Here is a 20153-nt window from a genome sequence, read left to right as displayed (position 1 = left end):
ACATCTTTTATTTCCCAGGATCTTTCAGTTTGTTGTGTAATGATAGGTTTATATCTTTCAAATTATGTTCAGTACTAACACATAACTGTGTGTCAAGCAGATATTTCTCTATACTGCAGTTACTCTAAGAAGTTTAAACTATAGATCTAGTTGTCAATTTTAGCACTATCGCCTTCCTCATCCACTTAATCTGCCATATTTGTCTCCAGTGGAAGACTAACAAGGCATTGGTTTTGTAAAGGTCAAATATAATTATTAAGCAGATACCTCTGACACCCCAGTGTCTCCCTCTGCTTTACTTGCTTTTCTAATCTTTGCATTTATCTCCCTTCAGATCTCAACATCTGCTGCAGTTTTACTGCCCAGGTTAGTGAAATTTTCCCTCTTTATCCACTTCTGTAACTATCTTGTGCACCCATTTTTTTCCCAGTATTCCTCAATGTTGATCTGGCAGATATATATTCTTGGCTAGACTGTCCATTTTTGACATTGGGGTGGGTGGAGATGGGAAAAGAGATTATTTCCTGCTTGTAGCTGTAATGAAAGCGTATTTAAGTTTTCCAAATAAGTACTAGAAAAGAATAAAAATCCGAAGTACAGAAAGAATAGAAACTGAAAAGAATAAAACACAGAATAAAAATAGTTCTGGGTTTTTTAGAAGTAAATGAAAGTTTACAAAAAGTATTCTAGGTAGTGGGTATACTCAGGTACAAACAGCACGATGATGTTGAAGGATAAGAGCAAAACATTTCCTCAAGTATGTGCAATACTAGCTGATTAAGAGGTCTGAGTGCATTACAATTTCCATTGTGTCAGTCTCTAAAAGCACACTAGTCAATGTACTCTTGAATACAGATTATTCTAATAATAAACAGAGCATACAGTTTAAAGTCAGATTAAATTGTAAAGTGTATTCTCTCTCTTTTAAATCTTACTTTAATGGTAAACTCAGCATCCTGTCTTTGGTTGCTTGAAGCATTCTGACCTGAACTAAACTATACATGCTCCACAAGTGCCCAGAATCCTCAGATCATACTTTTTTCCTTCCATCTTCATACAGACTAAAGAAAATTAATCACCACAATTAAGAACCTTCCCTTACTCAAACACAAACCTGTTTGTGTCCAATTTCTGCTCAAAAATTGCTGCATAGAAACTCTCTTTGCTTTTTAAAATCCTGTTCAGGCTGCAAATTTCTTTCCATGTGTTTTCAATTTTCTTTTGAGGAAATCCTGGAACCTAACTCTTTCCATTTGATTGTCAGTAATTGTCAAGCTGTGAGCTATTATTCAGGTTTTTAATAAATGATTAAGATTTGTCATTGTTACTCAGTGGAATATTTCCTAGGAAAATGGAGAGATGGTTTTTGGATTGCTCTAGGCAGGAAAGAAAATCAAGCATAAATGTCTGTATCTTGAGTAAAGACTATATCTCTATGAAGAGCAGGAGAGTATAATTATAATCTTTGTGGTGTTTTAAATGAAAATATGACTACTTGATTCAATTTCTCTGGGCTCTGATCTGGTAGATATTTGGCAGTGTGCTTGGGAATTTCATCTACAATTGAGACTTTCACAAGAGCTTTCTTCTGTGTTTCCCAGTAGAATGAGACAGGTGCTTCACCCAGCTCTGTAAAAGCTGAGGTGATGGTGACCACGTCCACAAATAGACCTCTGATATCAAAGTGCTATGGATGCCCTCATAAACATGTGGCAGTTGAAAAAAGGTTTGAGAATCTGTGTTTTGATTTTATTCACCTAAGGAGTCTAGTCCTGAAAACTTGATAAAAGTAAGGAAGTCAGTCTCTCTTAGAAGATGACAGTATCATTGTAGCATTTAGATGGATGGATGAATCCCTACTTTACTAACCAGTTAACTCCAGTTTAGTTGTGTATGTGCTGTTCAAGAAAGGTAAGAAATGCAATTTTCGTAAATTTTAGAAGAGGCTACTGTAGTAAGTCATTGTTTTGTGTGTGTGTGCATACCCTTTTCCCCCCTTGTCCTCCTCCCAATGAGTCATGCAATCTTGTCTGGTAATCTTACTGCTACTTCTACTGATGGGTTGGAAAATTTACTTAAGGTAGCAGTGCTATTTTGTAAAATGGAAATCCATTCTTTAGTAAAAGCTTTTTGTTCCTGGTTAATATTACTAACGTAAATAAATGCTTATTTTCATTCCGATCTTAGTCCAGCTTCCCATGTTTCTCTTTGCTTTTGTCATCTTCCTGTCTGAGTAGTTACAGAACATGAGTTCTCGCCTGGTGAGGTTTTCAGTATGGCAGGTTTCAGAGGCCTTGAATCAGTTTTATTAGCTGTCTTTCAACACATTTTGCAAGCTGAGGGGTATTTACTTGCCTCACTTGACTCAAAGACCTTTAGTTTTACTAACTCATCCTTATGGTCTAAAGAATAAGAAGATTCTCCAGAGAGCAATTTGGAGCATCAGGGTCAGGCTTCTGAATTGCCTCTCAAAGAATCTGCCTTTCTTTTTTTTTTTAATCTGTGAGGAAGATTAGCTGGCTAAGGCAGACATCTTAAGTTCAGCAGTGAGAAGACCTGTTTTTGTGACACGTAAATGTTGTAGCTAACACAATATTCTAATAAAGGTCTCGCTTGTTGTATTATGGTGTTAGCTCTCACCTTTTTTCACATACTGCTTCATTTAATTGGTTAATACACAGTCCCACTTGTTCTCCCATAGAGTCAGTTGAGAGTCAGTCTCTCCCATAGAGAGAACATAAGTCAGTTGTAAGCTTACCTTCAGCTTTGCTGAACTGCATTGCCAGAAGCTAAATACATGCTTTCTATGAAATTTATGCGGTATATCCAGCAATTCCTAATTTAGGCAAAATTAAGGAAGGAAATCACTTTTGTTAGTGTATCCTTGTACTTATTTCTGAATAAATAGTATATGCTGTTACAGAATCGTAGAATCATAGAATGGTTAGTGTTGGGAAGGACCTTAAGAACATCTAGTTCCAATCCCCCTGCCATGAGCAGGGACGCCTCACACTAAACCATGTTGTCCAAGGCTCTGTCCAACCTGGCCTTGAACGTTGCAAGGGATGGAGCATTTACCACGTCTTTGGGGAACGTGTTCCAGTGCCTCAACCCCCTCACAGGAAAGAAAGTTATGTATTCCTCTTCTCAGTGTTCTCATTATTTTTATTTTTAAACTTGGCTAATAAAATTTTACTTTATTTATTCAAAAGTCAAGGCCAAGGTATTATCACTAGACAAACAAGTACAATAGATGTATTTTTTTTAAAGTTGGGGAAGACTAAACTGAATGTGTAGCAGCAGACTTGTACTGCAATTTTACTTAAATATGCTAAATAAAATTAATCCATACTATAAGCTTTTAATTTAATATTGTAAGAGGATAAGCTTACTATATTAGGTTTTAGTTGCTTTGCTCCTATTAGCTACTTTGAGAATCCATCTTAAATTGTGCTTACAAAAATTAGCCAAGGTGGTTATCTAAAAAGTCTGGTGTGTACAACATTAATCGTCAGTGGTTAATGAAGTATTTTCTTGTTACTTGGGTATTTGTATAAGTTATCTTAATCCATTGCTTTGATAGCCCCTAATTTCTTAATCATAGCATATCATATAATGTGCTTAGTTTTAATTACGTGTTATAAACCGATAACACTTTAGTGTTATCACATTAGTAAATGCTGCAATGATTTGAAAAGAATGACTTGCATTATAGAATCATAGAATAGTCAGGGCTGGAAAGGACCTTAAGATCATCAAGTTCCAACCCCCCTGCCATGGGCAGGGACACCTCACACTAAACCATGCTACCCAAGGTTTCGTCCAACCTGGCCTTGAACACTGCCTTTAAAATTTAAGTTGTGATGTCAGGTAGTTGCTTTCTTCAGTCGTAAGGTTACTTTTAATCAAATGTGCAGGAGAGTTTTACCAAGCTAGAGCTAAAAAATAAATAATAATTTAAAAAAAAAATCAAGTTATAACACTCAGTAAGTATGTATTTGTGACTTCTAAGACACCCATCAAATTACTTCAGAAATCATAGAAAATATGAGTAGAGGTATCCCAGTACTTTATCCAATTTAACCATTTTTTTGAGTTTACCCAGTTTATTTTGTGTACAGACTTACTTTGGTAAAAGACTTTTTTTTTTTATTTATTTTATTTTTGTAAGCAACTCATGCTCATTAAACTTCTGCTTATTCCCAGATCTTTCTTTTGGATTCTGTACACTTGGGTCCATGTCGTTAATAGTGAGTAATGACCAAACCAGCACATAATAATTCAACTGAGGCCTTACTGGTACAGAGCAGTATATGAAGGTCACATGTCATGAATTGATAAATATTCTATTATTTTTGTAATACAATGACATTGGAACATGCTGAAGTTTTATCTGCTAAACCTTCAGTTCCCTCTCTAAAGGTGTGTTCCCAGATTATTCTTCCATATTGTATTCATGCATCTGATTTTTACATCATATAGTGTTTTTTGAATATTATTTCCTCAATGTCTTTTATGGAAATTAAGCACATTTATTTCAACTATTGACTTATATGCCAGATTGCCAAAATGATTTTGAATTCTAGTCTTTTTCTTTACAGTGCCTGCAATACTCATCATTAGATGTAATTTGCAAATTTAATAAGTATATTCTCTTTTTCACTGTTCACATCATTAATGATAATGTTAAATAGTGATAGGTTTGGGCAAGTTTTTATGGAGTCTTCTTTGGCATATTCGGTTTGCAGTGAATCTCTAATAAAAAGTAGCCTTTCCAAATGTTTGAACATTCATGTTTACAGTTGTTCTGTTTAAGTCATATGTTCCAGTCTGGTTCATAAGAATTTTTGTTTGAGGGAATTTCTAAATGCTGGCCAAAGTCAAGATTTGTTAATCTGTCCTTCCCCTTGTTGTCAAGGTTTGCTACCCTACCATGTAACAGAGGAAAATTAGGATGTTTTTCTTACTAATCTGTGTTGATCCTTAGCTTATGAGGTTAGATAAAACAGTTGTGGGTTGGTTGTTGTGTCTTTTTTTTGGTGGGTATTTGTGCGTTTTTGTTTGGTCGGTTGTTTTTTTTTTGTGTGTTTTTTTTTCCTGCTGTTGTTTTGGAAATTCAAGTGAATGTGACTGACCTGTAACTCTCTAGGACTTGCTGATAGAGCTGATTTTGGACATAGAGGCTAGTTGAGTTTTAGAGTAAGATAAGCCCAGGAAATAGGTGGCTTTAGGCCACAAAGAACAAGCAGAACTAAGACTGCAAGCTGTGGATTATAGTCAGAAATGAGAAACAATTTAAAAAATATTTTACAAAGGGTAGGTTATTTGACCATTCAATTCTCAGCTCTCATTTACATGTAAGCAGTTCTTACCTACCCCTGGCTTTATTCCTCATCCATTTTCTCAATCACTGTGAGCTTCTGCAGTTACATGTGTGCCTTAACTGTCTTGCTGCTGCTAAGTCACACCAATCCACCACTATCCTTGTACCCATTTCTTTATGCTGTCTCTTGTGGCTCCAGTGGGTTCCTATCTGTTGGCATCTCTAGGAACTATTGAAGCATAGGACCTGAAAATATCCTGAGAGATGGAGTGGAAAAGGGAAAGAGCCGAAATCATGGACTGTCTTGTGCTGCAGTGTAAGAGTTGCTCCCCATGCTTCAGGCTTTCTTCAGTTCCCAGCATGCTTTCTGGTACTATTCCCTGACTATATTTCAGGTCTACACATTGGCAGTCATTCTCTCAAGACATGAACACTGGTTTAATTTCTTTAAAAAGAATTAGCGTTTGTGACTCTAAGTAGGAAAACCATTTATTGGTTAACAACCAGTGTCTGGGTTTTTCCATTTTAAGTTTTATGGCGTTAGTTGCCTATTTTGATCTCTGGGATCATACTTGTCCTTCACAGGCTCTTAAAGTGAACAGCTTTGAGATGGTGATGATTATGATTCTTATTTATGGCAAGTTTCTTCAGGACTAGCAATTTTTCTTTGGGAAAAAACCCCAACAAAGTTACTTTAACTGTGTAATTGTCAACCTCAGTCTGTTTTAACCTAATCTAAATTCTTAACTTTTTAATGTTAAATAGGCTTAACTTTTAACCTGTTAACTGTTATATTCAGCTTTACTTAAGAAATCCAGATTATATTTGTTTTGTCTCTTCATGATATATGGATTATTCTGTTTAATCTTCTTCGCCTAGTGGAATAGTAGAAAAATTACCTGATTGCCATGTAACAATCAACTTGTTTCTGTAATTCTCTCCTTGTTCATTATGTAGATTAAATTGACCAGAGATAAAGAAGTACTTTCACTGTTGTGGCATGTATGTAAACAGGAATTATCTTGAAGATGAATATATACGCATATTTTTGTCATGTGAAGACATGATGGCATTCCCTTACAAATGATCTGCATTAGGTTTTAACATTGCTATTTTATGTCTCTTAACATTAAGATCTTTGTTTCAGTAAATGCTCAGGAGTCAGGAGTTTTGCCGGTTTGCTCTCTAGGTTTTGGCTCATCAGCAAAAGATTCTTTGGTGTTGTCTGGACCAGAATTGTATTTGTGTTGAATTATCTTTCCTGTGCCTGGTATTATACAGTTCTCTGGCAACCAAGTTTTTATGTTTTTTTTCCTTCTCCCTCATTTTTGTGGTGAGTCCTTATCTATAAGAATAAACAGCGATTTGTCCAGAGTTACTTTATACCTTGTTTTTAGGCCCATCCTGAAACTTTCAGTCTGCCAGGTCAGTTCACTGCAAATTTCTTGATCTTTATCAAGGCCACCAGTTGGTGTTTTTTTTTCCTTCAAGGCCTTTGAAGGAATCAGCTTGTTCAGGAATGTGGTTGACTCCTTCATTGAAGGAAGGCTGCTGTGTGATGGCACTAACAGCACAGAAAGTTCTGTATATCATCAGTGAGGTTGTTTTTATCAGTGGATGTGAGTGAAATAAGCCTAAGCTTTTATGTTTCTGAAATTTTTAGGTTCTAATTGCACTCTTGAAGATGAACATCACTATAATCCTTCTGCCCATTCCACTTGTGTCCTGTCAGTTGCCAGTACTCTTACGTGGACATGCACTTAGTTTATTATTGTTTTTTGCCTTTTTTGCATTTACAGCTTGGGAAAAAAAAAAATCTTGAGTGATGGAATAAAGCCATCATCTCATCCAGTCATACTGAATGGGTTTTTGAAAGCCATGGCAGTTATAATCAAATCAGTAGGTTATGGAGATATTGCCGTGCCTAGAGTGATGGCCAAGTCTCATACATTATACAAGTCTAGAATTGAGTGTCTGGATTTGAAACTGTTGCATGGCTAAGAGGGCCAATTAGTACTGGAAAAACATTATTCTTGTTCTGGATATTACAAGTGCTTATACTTCAGGGGAGATTACTTTCCTGTCTTGGAAAGAAAAATCAAAACCAAAAGAACTCTCATCCACTCTTTCAGGGAACTTAGTTTGGAGCAGTTAGGAATGATATGTCTGATTTATGAATGGTACCAGCAGTACTCTGTAAATGTTTCCTTTATCCTTGCACTGGTTGTGAATGAAAGTATCAGACATCACGATTTGCATCAGGACTTAAAAATGGTGATTTGTGTGTGCTCAAACTTTTCTAGGCTATATATTGCTGTTGGCCACCTCTTTCAGTGAGAGATTGCATTGAATTTAGCCTACTAAAGCTTTACTTGAGTGGAAATTCCTAAAATGGAATATACACAGGAAGAAAGCAGTTGACAGAGAGAATTGTTTCTTATTAGTTCCTTACTGCTTTATTCAGATTCAAGTTCTTTGTGTTTGGAAAAAGGAACTGCAGCTACGCTCAGATTGCTCTCTTTGATTTAGTGCATGAAGACAACTGAAATGTGTGCACATTGTATGTGGAAGATCTTGGCAAAATCTGGGTCTCAGTTGGATGGACAGAGGTTAGCCAAGACAGTATATGTGTCAGTCACTACCAAGTGGTTAATCTTTTTTTCTAGTCTCATCCTAACAATAATGAGAATTTGGAGATCTGTGTATGCATTATGTTGATATTAAGAGAGCAAGGGTATAAGGGAGAATGCTGGTGCCAAGGATGCATTCAGTTATATTGTCCACTGTCTATGTCTTGATTTGGAAAACTGGATTATATGAGGATAGCTTATTTAAAACTAGTAAAGGAGCTGTGCTAGTCTGGACTGGTTGGCTCTTGCCTTTTCTACATTTGGAAAGAACAGACCTGCCATTAAGCATGCACACAGCTCTGAGTGAAAAGCTAGCTATGTTAATGACAGCAGGCGGAACCCATAGGGAAATGGTTTGGCTTTCGATGTGTCTGTGTGCCTGGGTCCCCATTTGACTGATAGACATAGATAATGCCTAGAGTCATATAATTACAGCCTGTGTAGCTCTGCAATGACGAGAGCGTTAATGCATGAAATGCTGCCTGGGAAGATTCACAAGTAATTGCCCATCATGGGATTTTTGAGTAGTTCTGACAGCTGAAAATATGTGGAAATCTGAATCTCATTAGAACTACTTCATTATAAATATATTTAACCTATTCTTACAAGAAGTGTCTGTAAGACCATAATGAGTTAGCACTTACAGTAGTGAATTAATCCTGAATCATTGCATTTTCAGATATTCAGTTAATAATACTGCTGTTACAGCTCAGTGACTGGATCACTGGATGCTGCTAAGGACCAGAGTCAGCTCTCAGATCAGACAGGTTGCTCAGGGCTTTGTGCACTTGAGTCTGGAAAATCTCTGGAGACTGAACTATCTTGGTGGCTTATGCCACTGCCTACTGCCCCCCTCCTTACATTTAGCTGGAAGCTCTCTTTAATGTAAGGGTGTGCTTAAGAGGGGTGAAAGGTAAAAAAAACAGAAGCCTCTAATTTATATATTTGAAGATTGAGATGAGTAGTGGTTATTTTCTCCCACTTGTCTAAAAGGACTGCATTTCACCCTGAGTGCTCCTTTGAGAAATCCTACTCAGTTACAGATGCAGGGTTAAGAGTTACCTAGATGGAGAGCTTTATCTTACCTCTTGAAAAGACTCCGGGGAGCGAGTGAATTGGGTCTGCTAATTAAACAAGCTAGAGGCTGCAGAAACATGGAAGCGGAACAGGTGACAGGAATGGCAGAAAATACCCTGGCTTCTCTTCCTGGCTGAGCCAGCAGGTTCTGACGGGCACATATAGGTAAGGGTGGGAAAACTGTCCCCTTTTCCTCTTCTCCTCCTTGACAGAAAGGGAATAAACAGAACAACTTATATTTTATATTGAAATATCATTCCAGATGCAAAATAATATTCTGTTCCCAAATGTGTCTTAAAAAGCAAAGAAAAAACAAACTAAAAAATAGAAAGAGCAAGCATGTGTTCTCAATTAAAGTTAGCAGTTATTTTTTTAAAACCAAAACAAAACCACTAACCCTTATTTTTTTTATTTCCTTTCTGACAAAATCAATTATATGGGACAAATTAATATTGGATTCAATAGACTTTGTGACATGTAAACAAAACCCAGCTGATTTTATACTTAAGAAAATCACCATCACTCAGCATGTCTTGTTTGCTGGAGAAAGGGGGGCAGCCAGAGAAAGGCTCTGGCCAGGAAAGAATCTTGACTGTTTTGCTCTAGAAGTATTTACTAAAACTGGACTTTGAGATTTTATAGATGCAATATTAAGGGTTCTGTAGTTCAACACATTATCACATAATCAGAATTAATAACAAAATTGGTATGCGGCTTTTGCCATCCAGGTCTGTCAGCCTCTTGTTCCCTGGTCTCTCAAATGTTTTTACAACATCTTTACTTAAAATCCATCTCTTCTTTTTGCTTCTTCACACCTCCGAGTCTTTACAGTTTCTTGTTTGGAACTAGGTATGAGCACAGAGACTGCAAGACTACACAAATGATTTTTGCATCTCCTAACACACACTTTGGCATGTTTGGTATTGCCATGTGTGTTTCAAAATGTGATTGTGCAAAAAATCTTTCTTATGAGTAATTTCTGGCCTTCGTCATTGATTTAAAATAACAACTACAAACCCACAACCAACCAATGCTGTGGAACCAATTTTTTTATTTTTTTTTTTTTTCCTTAACAGCACTTGAAAGGTTAGAATTACTGACACTGGTAGTTCATCACGTTATAGTTGATGACCTACTATCAAGACCGTCAGTCAATACTTTAGTTCTTCAGGTTGGAATAGCTGATAAATCATTCTTTGCCTGCCTTATTCAGTGCTGCTGTAACTGCACCCTCTTCTACAAGTGCTTGCTATTGTGTTTGGCACTGCAGGTAGTTCCTGCTCTTCTTCCTTGCCCCTGGATGTCATGGTGGTTGTGCATGTCAGGATGAGGCAGTCTGGGGGGGCATCTCCTACTTGCACCATCTGGCCTTCAACACTCTGCCCTTCTGCTTCTTGCTCCTGCCCTGAGCTATGTTTACAAGCTTGGTAGCATGTATCTCTGTCTTAATGCACAGAACAAGACTGGAATGATACTCATTAATCATTCAGTGCCTTCAGACCTCAGAGCATGCCCCAGCCAGTGAAGCAGCCAGTTCTAGACAGCCCTTGTGGATTCTGCGTTACATTAAATGCGTGACTAGGAAATTAAATGGGGTTGAGGAGAATACCTCAGGCTCTATTCAATTTTCTTGGTGTTAGATGCAGCCATATTGTTTCTTGAATTAAGTTTCCTAATTGTGAATAAAGCAACAATGTGGTTTAGATTGGTTTTATTGTATTGCACTTAATACTGATCAAGCCAGTGCAAGACTATTCTAAAATCCGTAAAAGCAGAGTAATTTAGTTGACCATTTGTAACCATATTTGTAAGTCTGAGATTCACAGATTAGTTCTGTTTAACTCAAGTTTTCTGAAGTTTATCCTCCTTTTAATTCTAAAGCCAATTTATTTTTTTTAACCCCGTTTTTAAACAGATGCAGCATGTAAAAGAGAGATTTGGTGACAAAGTGCCACAAGAAGTGCTTCTGCTGTGTCTGGGCATTACTTCAGGAGTTGGCAGATTGATCTTTGGCAGAGTTGCAGATTATATTCCTGGTGCAAAAAAAGTTTACTTACAGGTACGTCTTCACAGCATTCCACGGCAATAGTCAAACAATATTCTGAAGGCTTTGGTTGCAGGTACAATTAAGTAAGCAGAATTAACTAATTGGAGACTCAAATTTGAGAAACATCAAAAGTCCAGGAAACTCAATGTATGGGCTTTGATACCAGGAGCCTTTGGTGCAAAATTCATGTTTTTTTTTTAAATTATATTTTTTATGTTTTTAATGCTAAGGAAACATGTCTGCTACATGCTGGCTGTTTTCAGCTTGGAATGTAAGGAATTACTAACCATTAGCATTTGAGAAGACCCTTGGGAATTCTCTAGATTCTGCTTCCCTGTTTTATTTATCCCATGGTTTCATAATGGTTGCAGACAATTTTTTTTTCTTTTTTTTTGGGTGTTTTTTTTTGTTTGTTTGGGTTTTTTCTTTTTGCTTTTGTACTTTGGTCATGTTTTCCTGTTAAGGATTTTGGATCTCTTCTTGATAGATGATACTTTAGTGTTAAGTATGCTCGGTGTGTAGTGCACAGTGATAAAGCCATGGGAAAGTGAGAGGTGCTGAGCTGAGGAAATTTTGCTGAATGAAGAGGGTTACTTGCAAAAAGGCACAGCTTCCAGAAATGCTGAAGCTTGGAGGTGAAGGAGAGCATACACTTTTACCCTCCACACTTATAAATGATATTTTTTGAGAATGTAGCAGTGTTCATGTAGATTTTTGGAAAAGCTTTAGCTAAAAACTTGCACGTTGTCAACCGCTGGGTGTTCTTGTTATTTAAAATGAGTAACAAGGGAGACATCTAATGGCTATTATCTGTGCTACATTACTGAAAACAATTCTTACAGGAGAGCCACCTTTCTGAAGATGGAGCATTTGTTACCATAGTTAGGTAACTTTAGATTCTCCGATGAGAGGCTGGTACTGTGTATCATTCATTTACGTTGATTTAATACCCATTGTTACACTTTTAGGAAATGTCAATATTAAGGTAAAAAGTGAAAATGCAGATAACTGCATTACAAATAAATTAACTAAAAGAATTGCTATGCTGTCCTGTAAATTAAGTTTCATGTATCTCTCTGCTTGAAGACTTTTTCCAGTGAAGTAATTTTTGATGTCACTTATCCATAAAAAAAATTGTGATGTGTAATAATTCTTAAGTGACAATGTTTTTCTTTAGTGGTCTGCATGTGCAATTCATATGTCTTGTTTGGAAACTATGTTTGCGCAGTTAGGCGGGACATCAGTTTCCTGTCCTGACATATGGATAGTGCATAAGCAAAACTCTTTACCTTTTTGTTTTCTTTCTAATTCAGCTTTATTTTGCTAGAAGATAGTTTTATTCCTTTAATTTACAACAAACGTAACAATCTTAATTTAAGATTAAAATATAAAGTCTTTGTAAGTATGCATGGCCACAGAAGTACAGGAAAATACATGGAAAAATTGAAATGAGACTTCCACATTACACTTCTGTTGACAAGCATCCTGAAGTAATCACTCATAATACTGATATTTTTACCTTTAATTACAACAGTGATGAGTCCAATTATAGTGCATTAGCTGTATTAAACTTCTGGTATTTTTGTGGCTTTCATTTGTGAAACAAGCAGAGAGTAACTTCAAAAACTATTGGTGCACAAGAAATGGCCTTACATAATCCCTGCAGTATAGTTCATTACAAATGCATTTTGAAAACTTGTGAAATGGGTAGTGGAATTTTTTTGATTGCATGTTATGACAGTTGTATGTGTGTGTTTTATCTTGGTATGTAACTTCTGATGGTGGTAGTCCATGGATTCTGCTTACATTTATTTTAAAGTAAATACAGGCAGACAGCTTAATTCACTACAAATGTAGGAAAGCCCACCTATTGCCTTAATCTTTGTTGATTTGATGCAACATATTTTTGTTTCTCCTTGATCATGTTTAGGTGGCCTCATTCTTCTTTATTGGCCTGATGTCTATGATGATTCCACTGTGCAATGTCTTTGGAGGTCTCATTGCTGTCTGTCTCTTAATGGGCCTGTTTGATGGGTGCTTCATATGCATTATGGCTCCTATTGCCTTTGAACTTGTTGGGGCTCAGGATGTCTCCCAGGCCATAGGGTTTCTACTGGGACTTATGTCAATACCTATGACAGTCGGACCACCCATTGCGGGTAAGTATAGATATGCTTAAACATAACAGATATGCATAAACTTGAATAGGGAAGGTCAGGTTAGGTGTTAGGAAGAAGCTCTTCACTGTGAGGGTGGTGAGGCACTGGAATTGGTTGTCCAAGGACGTTGTGAATGCTCCATCCTTGGCAGTGTTCAAGGCCAGGTTGGATGGAGTCTTGGGTGAGAGGTTTTAGTGTGAGGTGTCCCTGCTCATGGCAGGGGGGTTGGAACTAGATGATCTTAAGGTCCTTTCCAACCCTAACCATTCTATGGTCTGTAACTGCTAATATGTTTTCTATGGTTGCATGTCTTTCTGGCTGTATTTTCCATTCTACATAGTATGTAGTGCACTTAAATTGGAAGATTTCTCAGTATGTGCTACAGAGTATATGGTGAATTTAAATACTGCTCATGGTTTATTAATTTGTGGAACTTAGATAATACCACAATACTCTCCATGTAATACTCCAAAGTTTGCTTCAGTCTTTTTTATTAAGTTATGCAGGTGTAAAGCATTCCTCAAAAAAGGAGTACAGTTGTATTGAGGACCTCACATTTTTTTGTGCTGTCGAGGTGACAGTGCAATAAGCAGGGACATTTTCATCTAGGTGAGGTTGCCCAGAACCACATCCAGCCTGGCCTTGAATGTCTCCAGGGATGGCACACCTACCATCTCTCTGGGCAACCTGCTCCAGTATTTTACCACCCCCATTGTAAAGATTTTTTTTTTTTTTTCCTCACATCCAGTCTGAATCTCCCCTCTTCTAGTTTAAAACCATCACCCGTCGTCGTATCACAACAATGTCTCCATGATGGGTGGTAATTAAGCAGTGGAGTGGTGGCACAGTGGGTTCTTCATTACTTGGAATCTTTAAATCAACTCTAGAGTACCTCTCAGTGTATATAGACCTACATTTGGCCATCAGGAAGTCTTATCAGTGGTTATAATAATCTGTGCCAGCTCTCAAGTTTCTGAATCCAAAGAAAATACGTATTTGTAGATTCCCAAGGCCCCATTACTTATTTGTGGTAACTTCCTGTCTTTACAGGTTTGTTGCATGATCACCTTGGCAGCTATGATGTAGCCTTCTACCTGGCTGGAGTCCCTCCCCTTATTGGTGGAGCTATATTATGTTTCATCCCCTGGGTCCATGAACGGCAGAAGTTAAAAGAAAGAGTAAAACCTGTTGATGCAGAAACTACTGAGAAAATGCTGGAAAATGAAAGTGCTTTGGTGTCCAGCACTACAGAAAAGCCAGTCAAAGAAATGGAATCTGGGTTTTGATGCTTTCTTTTCCTGTGCCAGCCCGGCCACCTTCTACTGAAGCTAGACTTGTACTTTTTGGCTGAAGATACTACATGATCCCGAAGAAGTCTTCAACTATTGCTCAAATAGCAAAACTGCCATATGGGGTTTTATACCGTTGAACTTTTTTATGAGTCATTGAGTTTGATTTCAAGCCACATTCTCAAGGTATTTGAAGTTTTGTAGCATTAGTGTGTACATGTGTAGTGATTCTGTGTGTGAAGAGAGTATTTTTTTAGTTCACCAGAACCTATTTCTGAGAGTGTGAAAGCTGGTTTTGGTTCACTGACCCAGGATTCTTCAATAACTTTTTTGGTTCATCCAATGCAGGAACAGTCATGGGTGTTCATACTGGAAAATGTAGTAGCCCTGATGACTGATGTAATTTTTGAAGTTTCTCATACTGTTTTACAGTCTTTTATAATTCTGTATCATGAATATGCATATCTTTAATTCCCTTAACTCCTGCTGAAATCATCTTGCATTAGAAAGCTAAATTATGAACCATCTGTTTAATTTCCTCTAAATAGCCTAGTCTGCTCAGTTAGCTTGAACAGTCGCCTGCTTTTGCATTCGCCTTTTCACAGTAGCCAAAAAAAAGAACATTAAGGATGGAATTTTTGATGGGCTCAGGTTTTGAATATGTGCAAACTCAGCTCCAAGTGCAAACACATTCAGAAGTAAAGCTGCTGAATGATAGGGTTTTTTTTATTTGTTGAAGGCAATACTATTAATGTATATGTGTGTGTTTGTTTTCAGCTAAACCTCAGAAGAGCTGACAGTTTGGAAATTGTACTGACAGTAAGACTTTGGAACAGTATTGTGAATTAGTCTAAATTTCAAATGATTCTGTTGTACTTGTTACATTTATTTTTTTATTCTTAAAACCAAGACAGCTTTAAACGATACATTCTAAGTGCAATAATAAGTTGTTTTTAATGTCAAAATATACACAAACTGTTAAAAATGACATTTAGTAGTTAAAGATGTTTTGCACTAAGTGAACATGCAGGTTTATTATAGGTCTTTATAGCTGTGTTCAATTGCATGTAGGATGTAGCACCATATTTTATTAGTGTGTAAAATGTCTTTGCTTCTCCTGCTTCTTTCTTAACATACTAAACATACGGACCTGTTACTTACTTATGTATTCTTGGGTATTATGCACTATTTTTCAAGCAGGTATTTCTGAAAACCTCTTTGAAAAATATTTGAAAGCATAATATTTTGAGATGAAAACACTGCTTTTCAGTTTATCATCAAACACTTCCAAGTACATTGTTTGTTTGTGGATATGGATCATCGATGCAGTGGAATACATAATCATTCTTTATTTCAGGTCTGTTCAGTATGAATAACTTTCATTTTCTTGTTTAGATATGTCATAGCAAAGAGTAAACTGTGATCTGAAGACAAAATGCACATTTAAGTGCATTTTCTTAATTAACAGCAACAGCTGTTTCTTATATAAACCACAGAGGCATACCATTTTAAGATTGATTTTTATTGTTCTATTTTAATTACTTTTTCCATAGTTGTAGTAAAATGCTCAGAAGACCCATGTACGTTTGTGATATAAAACACTGTATTAGCAATACTATTAAATAGAATGTTTACATCAACTTAAAATTCCTTAAATATAATCATGAAAAGCATCCTAATTGTTGCAGATCAAAGCTCATACCTTTTATATACTGCAGAATTTCAATCCTTGTTTTACACGAGAGAACTAAATATTAAAATGTTAGATGCATATGGGAGGGACTTGAACATAGCCAAAACCACCAAACCAATCAGTAAAATTTACTTTGTAAGTACTTCTAAAAATGTCATTAAAATATTCATACTATTAATTAAAATGGCTATAAAATGCTGTATTCATTACAAAAAGTGATGTTAACAGCCTATTCTGTTATTGTCTAGAGTATTTCTGCAGAACATGACATTCAGTATTATCTATATGGTCAATGCAGGTCTTCAGTAAGTGTGGTAAAATCCTCTTGTTTCCTATTGCTTTGTTATGAAAAATAAGTGTTTATCACAGATCTTACATTTCATGTGTTTTAGCATTGAGTTTTTAACCAAAACAAGGCTGCTTTTTAGCACTACTGCCATTGGAAATCAATGTGACCAGATATCTTGATGTAATTATAGCATCTTCTTGACTTGTTGCTCTGTATCTATATAAATTATCTGGGAGGGAACCTAAAATAGTTGATTTAGAAATGATACATACATAGCATAATGATAGTATGAATTCATTATTGCCATATGCTTTTAAAATGTATCTGTACATAAAAATCCAAACTCATACTTAAGTAAAAATGTAAATTATGCTCACAAATATGAAGGACAGCATTTTAAACAAAGAAATTGAAAAAAACACCCAAACCAAACCCCAGAGACTCTGGGAAGAGGGTACTACAGTGAGTGAATAGATGTTTAGGACTGGTTGTTATGTTAAAAACAGCTAGTGATTGGGATGTCAGACAAGAAGGAAGCAGACTTAGGGGTGAGGAAGCTATGCTGCTGTGCTTATATAGGAATAATGAACCTGATTCTGATGCCAGTGCTTGTTTTGCAGTGATGCTAAAATTGAAAAGGCTTTAGCAGAAAAGAAGACTTTTCTGAAGAGGTTAAAAAAAAAAAAGATTAATGCATGAGAATTAGTTAACATCTTTAGTGTTAGCTCGTAGCTGTGGGGAAATGTCCAATAGAAATGCTCTTTACTGGACACAAGCATAAGAAGATTGTGTCCTAAAGCTGGGCAAGATGCTGTTAAAATGAAAGTAAATTTCAGCTTATTAGCAAGGAGGCTAACTAACCCCTGAGAAACTTACTTAGAGATATACTGGATTCTACATGCCCTGAAGTTTTAACAATGAGGTTAGCTGTCTGCCTTTAAAAACAAACAAAACCCAAACCAGCAAACCCCAATACAAATAGCAACTATTTAGTATGCTTAGTAAAAAAACTCCCAACTGAATAATGTAGAAGTGGTTGCTATTTTGAAATTTAGGAGACAAAAAGCACCAAATACTCAATTTTATTTTCACTGAGTAAATGTAAATAAATTTTTGTAATAATTTAATTTTAGGTGTGAAAACCTGTTCATGGGAAACCTGCTGAACTCTTTTGATGACCTAATTCATGACAGATTTAATCTTGTTGGGAGTAGTTTCAAAACCTAGAATACTAGCTTAGTTCAAAAAGGCCCTAAGTCATTCAGATGGATCCCTCCCTTGAGAACATTTCATCGGGTCCTCTTTGTAGACATTGCTTTCCCACTCTCTAAACAGAGTAATCATTTTTGTTCAGTCAAATGTTCTCAGGGTAAGCTTCAGAAGAAATTAGGTAGAAAGGGGTTCACTTAAAATGGCAGTGTGAAATTTCCAGTCCTACTTAATGCTGCAATTCAATACACCAGATCATGAAACAAGGAGCAATTTTGAGCAGGGGGGTGGTTTTATGTTTGACTGACATGTCTTTTCGGTAGGCATGAGATCCTTGTAAATCTTTAATACAGCTGTTCAGCAAAGAGTCTGAAATAATGAAAGCCCTTCAGGTTCTTACTTACATCTAAGTAATGCAACAGTATAGACTGTATAATTAATAAATATTGTTGGATTTATTCTGGCTACATCTTAAAACACCTGTACAAGTCTCAAACCAAGACTTCAAGTGAACATACTCTTAGTAAGAATTTCTTTCCTCCAGTTCTTTGTCTGTTCAGTGTTAACTTTTTTTTCCTAAGTATATTTTCAGTGAACATTTATGGACCTTCCTAAATTGTTTATTCAAGTCAGAGGTGGTGACAGCCATTCTGTGGCCATCCTTCAGGGCATATTCAGTATAAGATGAGATAAACAACTGATACTTTTCTCCTTTTGGCTCTTCATGCACAATGTCTAGGCATATGCATTCCCCCCTTCCAGTTGGAGACACTGGATTGTCAAAGCTGATGTGTACCATACTTGGCATGGACAGTACTTTCCAGCCTTCCATTCTCAAACTTCTGCCCTGCATTAAACCTTTGAATAGCCTGGTAAGACTAGGCAAGTTCCTATGAAGTGGGAGATGTGATGTTGCTCAGTTCTTTGCATCAGGTAGTACACACCAAAGGGACAGGAGGTGCTTCCTTGCAGCCCCAAAGGATGTATCTAAGGATGGGAATCAACACTACTATCCTCACTATGATAGAATCATAGAATAGTTAGGATTGGAAGGGACCTTAAGATCACCCCCCTGACATGGGCAGGGACACCTCACGCTAAATCATATCACCTGAGGCCTCGTCCAGCCTGGTCTTGAACACTGCCAGGGATGGAGCATTCACAACCTCCCTGGGCAACCTATTCCAGTGCCTCACCACCCTAACAGGAAAGAATTTCCTTCTTACATCCAACCTAAACTTCCCCTGTTTAAGTTTTAACTCGTTACCCCTTGTCCTGTCACTACAGTCCCCAGTGAAGAGTCCCTCCCCAGCATCCCTATAGCCCCCCTTCAGATACTGGAAGGCTGCTATGAGGTGTCCACACAGCCTTCTCTTCTCCAGGCTGAACAGCCCCAACTTTCTCAGCCTCTCTTCATACGGAGGTGCTCCAGTCCCCTGATCATCCTCGTGGCCCTTCTCTGGACTTGTTCCAACAGTTCCATGTCCTTTTTATGTTGAGGACACCAGAACTGCACACAATACTCCAAGTGAGGTCTCCTGAGAGCAGAGTAGAGGGGCAGGATCACCTCCTTCGACCTGCTGGTCATGCTCCTTTTGATGCAGCCCAGGTTGGCTTTCTGGGCTGCAAGCACACACTGAAGCTGGCTCATGTTCATTTTCTCCTCGACCAACACCCCCAAGTCCTTCTCTGCAGGGCTGCTCTGAATCTCTTCTCTGGCCAACCTGTAGCTGTACCTTGGATTGCTCCGACCCAGGTGTAGGACCTTGCACTTGTCATGGTTAAACTTCATGAGGTTGGCATCAGCCCACCTCACAAGTGTGTCAAGCTCCCTCTGGATGGCATTCCTTCCCTCCAGGGTATCAACCGAACCACACAGCTTGGTGTCATTGGCAAACTTGCTGAGGGCGCACTCAATCCCACTGTCCATGTCAGCAACAAAGATGTTGAACAAGACCGGTCCCAACACCAATCCCTGAGGGACACCACTCGTTACTGGTCTCCAGCCGGACATTGAGCCATTGACCACAACTCTCTGTGTGCAGCCATCCAGCCAGTTCTTTATCCACCGAGTGGTCCATCCATCAAATTGATGTCTCTCCAATTTAGAGACAAGGATGTCGTGTGGGACAGTGTCGAACACTTTACACAAGTCCAGGTAGATGACGTCAACTGCTCTACCCCCGTCCATCAGTTCTGTATCCCCATCATAGAAGGCCACCAAATTGGTCAGGCAGGATTTCCCCTTAGTGAAGCCATGCTGGCTGTCACCAGCCACCTTGTTGTTTTTCATGTGCCTCAGCGTGCCTTTCAGGAGAATCTGCTCCAAGATTTTGCCAGGCACAGAGGTGAGACTGACTGGTCTGTAATTCCCTGGGTCATTCATTTTCCCCTTCTTGAAAATGGGGGTTATATTTCCCTTTTTCCAGTCATCAGG

The 20153-nt window shown here is 37.6% G+C and overlaps 1 protein-coding gene across 2 annotated transcripts in view; it reads left to right on the top strand.

The window, feature by feature from the left end:
- The window catches only part of SLC16A10 (solute carrier family 16 member 10), a 72911-nt gene extending 55995 nt beyond the window's left edge, over nucleotides 1-16916 (top strand). Inside the window, exons 4-7 of one of the 2 annotated variants that reach the window (XR_009967370.1) lie at nucleotides 10946-11089; nucleotides 13008-13236; nucleotides 14287-14711; nucleotides 15303-16916. Coding sequence is in view for 1 of the 2 variants with exons in the window: in XM_062632510.1 (XP_062488494.1) it covers nucleotides 10946-11089; nucleotides 13008-13236; nucleotides 14287-14522 (609 nt within the window). In the remaining variant the exon portion in view is untranslated. Of the gene's footprint in view, nucleotides 1-10945; nucleotides 11090-13007; nucleotides 13237-14286 lie in introns of both variants that reach the window. The other variant, XM_062632510.1, reaches the window with a different exon arrangement.
- The last annotated feature ends 3237 nt before the right edge of the window (nucleotides 16917-20153 follow it).

This window comes from Pezoporus occidentalis, unplaced genomic scaffold, assembly GCF_034315485.1.
Source record: "Pezoporus occidentalis ecotype Australia unplaced genomic scaffold, CSIRO_AGI_Poc_V1 ctg39, whole genome shotgun sequence".
Taxonomy (NCBI): domain Eukaryota; kingdom Metazoa; phylum Chordata; class Aves; order Psittaciformes; family Psittacidae; genus Pezoporus; species Pezoporus occidentalis.
This window is presented reverse-complemented; position numbering and strand designations above follow the sequence as displayed.